Genomic DNA, 2,150 nt, shown 5'->3' on the forward strand with positions numbered 1-2,150 from the left:
GGAGGACTGCAGCAGGTCAAGAAGGCAGCTCACCCGCACCTTCTCAAGGGGGCAACTAGGGACGAGCAAGAAATGCTAGGCCAAGCCAGCAACACCTACTGAATGAATAAAATTAAGATGCTATATTTGACAATAAGCCAGAGTTTGGAGATCACCTCTCAGTGATACTCAGGAATGCTCCAACTTCTAACCCTGACCCTTTCCAAAAATGATTGGCACTGTGCTGTCTTTGGAAGCTCTCCTGTTGGACAGGGCTGGGGACCAAGTGGATCCCACACAGAGGCCTCTAAATACAGACAGTCACTGATCTGGTGCCAGAGACAATGTGCATTGTGTCACATGGAAATCTCTGGGAATGTGGGCCCTCGCTGGTAGGAACTGCTTGGAGCTGGGACTTCCTGCACCCCAGGGATTAGTTTGAGTATCAGAGTGTGCATGTATCTGAGTATTACAGATCCCCTGGGACTCAGGGATCACTTCTCCAGGACAGGAATGATCATGGACTGGGTGTTTTTTTTAAACCATTTCTCTCTCTCTCTCTCTCTCTCCTGTCAGACTGAACACAAGATGTCTGTGGAAGAGGTGTGCCGGAAACACAATGCGGACTGTGTACAGGTTAGTGAGGAACATGTGGATCACATTGTCCGCAAGCTGGACAGACATATTCCCATCCATCTATTCCTCCCTCCAGCTTTGTGTCCATCCCTCCATCCAGCTTTCTGCCTGCCCATGTCCATTCCACAATCTCTCTCTCCTTCCATCCCTACTGCTTTCCAAAATTCCTCCACTAAAACTGTATCCTAACTCCATTCTTCCAACTCATCATTTGTCCATCCCAACTTTCTATCATTGCCCCATTTGCCTCTCTCTCTCTCCCCATCCATCCCAACTCTCTGTCACTGCCCCATTTCCCCTCTCTCTCCCCATCCATCCCAACTCTCTATCACTGTCCCATTTCCCCTCTCTCTCCCCATCCATCCCAACTCTCTATCATTGCGCCATTTGCCCCTCTCTCTCCCCATCCGTCCCAACTCTCTATCATTGCACCATTCATTCACCCTCTCCCCATTCTTGCTACATCTCCTCTCTGATACTCATCAAGGTGACCAACACATATTCAATTTCCTTTCTTTCTCTCACTCTCCGTCCCTGTCTCTCCCTCTCTCTCTTTCTCGCTCTTTCCCCGAATCTCTGTCCCTCTCCCTACCTCTGCATCTCTCTTGCTCTCGCTCTGTCTCCCTTTCTGTCTTCCTCTTTCTTTCTCTCTCCACCCCCCACACCCGTCCCTTTTTGGCTTTTTCTCCGTCCCTCGGTGTCCTACTCACTCTCTCTCTCTCTCTTCCCCCCCCACCCCATCTCTCCACATCCACCACCTTGTGCCTCCCTGCCCAATGTGCTGCACCTCTTCCTGACCATGTTGACCTTTGCCCCTCTCTGTTAGGGTCTCACACATGCCAAGGCAGCGGAGTTCCTGGCCCGTGATGGGCCGAATGCCCTAACGCCACCTCCCACCACCCCGGAGTGGATCAAATTCTGCCGTCAGCTCTTCGGGGGATTCTCCATCCTCCTGTGGATCGGGGCCATCCTGTGTTTCCTGGCATACGGCATCCAGGCAGCGACTGAGGACAGCCCAGCCGGAGACAATGTGAGGGGAGGGGGGTTGAGGGGAAGTGGGGGCAAGGGGAAGTGGGGTGGGTCTGTGTAAAGGCAAGGGAGAGGGGAAGCCGCTAGACTTCAACCAGAATGCAGACCAGCTCCAGCCTCACGGTGACCCCATTGAAGGGGTCATTTCGGAGGAAGGGTCAGCGGAGGGAGGGAGGGTCTGGGGAAGGCAGCTCCTTCCTCCCATTGCTGAGATCAGGGAGGGACAAGAACATGGGGCTGCAGATCCCACAGACTCCTCCATATTGGGGGAGGGGTGTTTGTCCCCTCTTCTCCCTCCCCACCAACTCTTCCTTTATCCCTCTCACCCTCCTCTCCCTCGCATTCCCCTGGTGGAGGGGACTCCTGAGGAGGTGGAGGTCCCACCAGAAGCCCCATTGTAAGAAGGATATATTTCAGGGAGAGCAGACTGACTCCATCCAGCCCAGCTCTGGCTCAACCTGAGACAGGTTTGAGGGGCCAAGTAGCTGTGGTAGGGCAGTCCACTC

At 53.6% G+C, this 2,150-nt stretch overlaps 1 protein-coding gene across 1 annotated transcript in view; it reads left to right on the top strand.

The window, feature by feature from the left end:
• Window positions 1-555: 555 nt before the first annotated feature.
• The window catches only part of LOC125482551 (sodium/potassium-transporting ATPase subunit alpha-3-like), a gene marked incomplete at both ends in the record, with an annotated part of 4,244 nt that continues 2,649 nt past the window's right edge, over window positions 556-2,150 (top strand). The window contains 2 exons of the mRNA XM_048594645.1: window positions 556-615; window positions 1,442-1,645. Coding sequence (XP_048450602.1) covers window positions 556-615; window positions 1,442-1,645 — 264 coding nt within the window. The remainder of the gene's footprint in view (window positions 616-1,441; window positions 1,646-2,150) is intronic.

Source organism: Rhincodon typus, unplaced genomic scaffold (assembly GCF_021869965.1).
Source record: "Rhincodon typus isolate 14 unplaced genomic scaffold, sRhiTyp1.1 hic_rhity00012244, whole genome shotgun sequence".
Lineage (NCBI taxonomy): Eukaryota > Metazoa > Chordata > Chondrichthyes > Orectolobiformes > Rhincodontidae > Rhincodon > Rhincodon typus.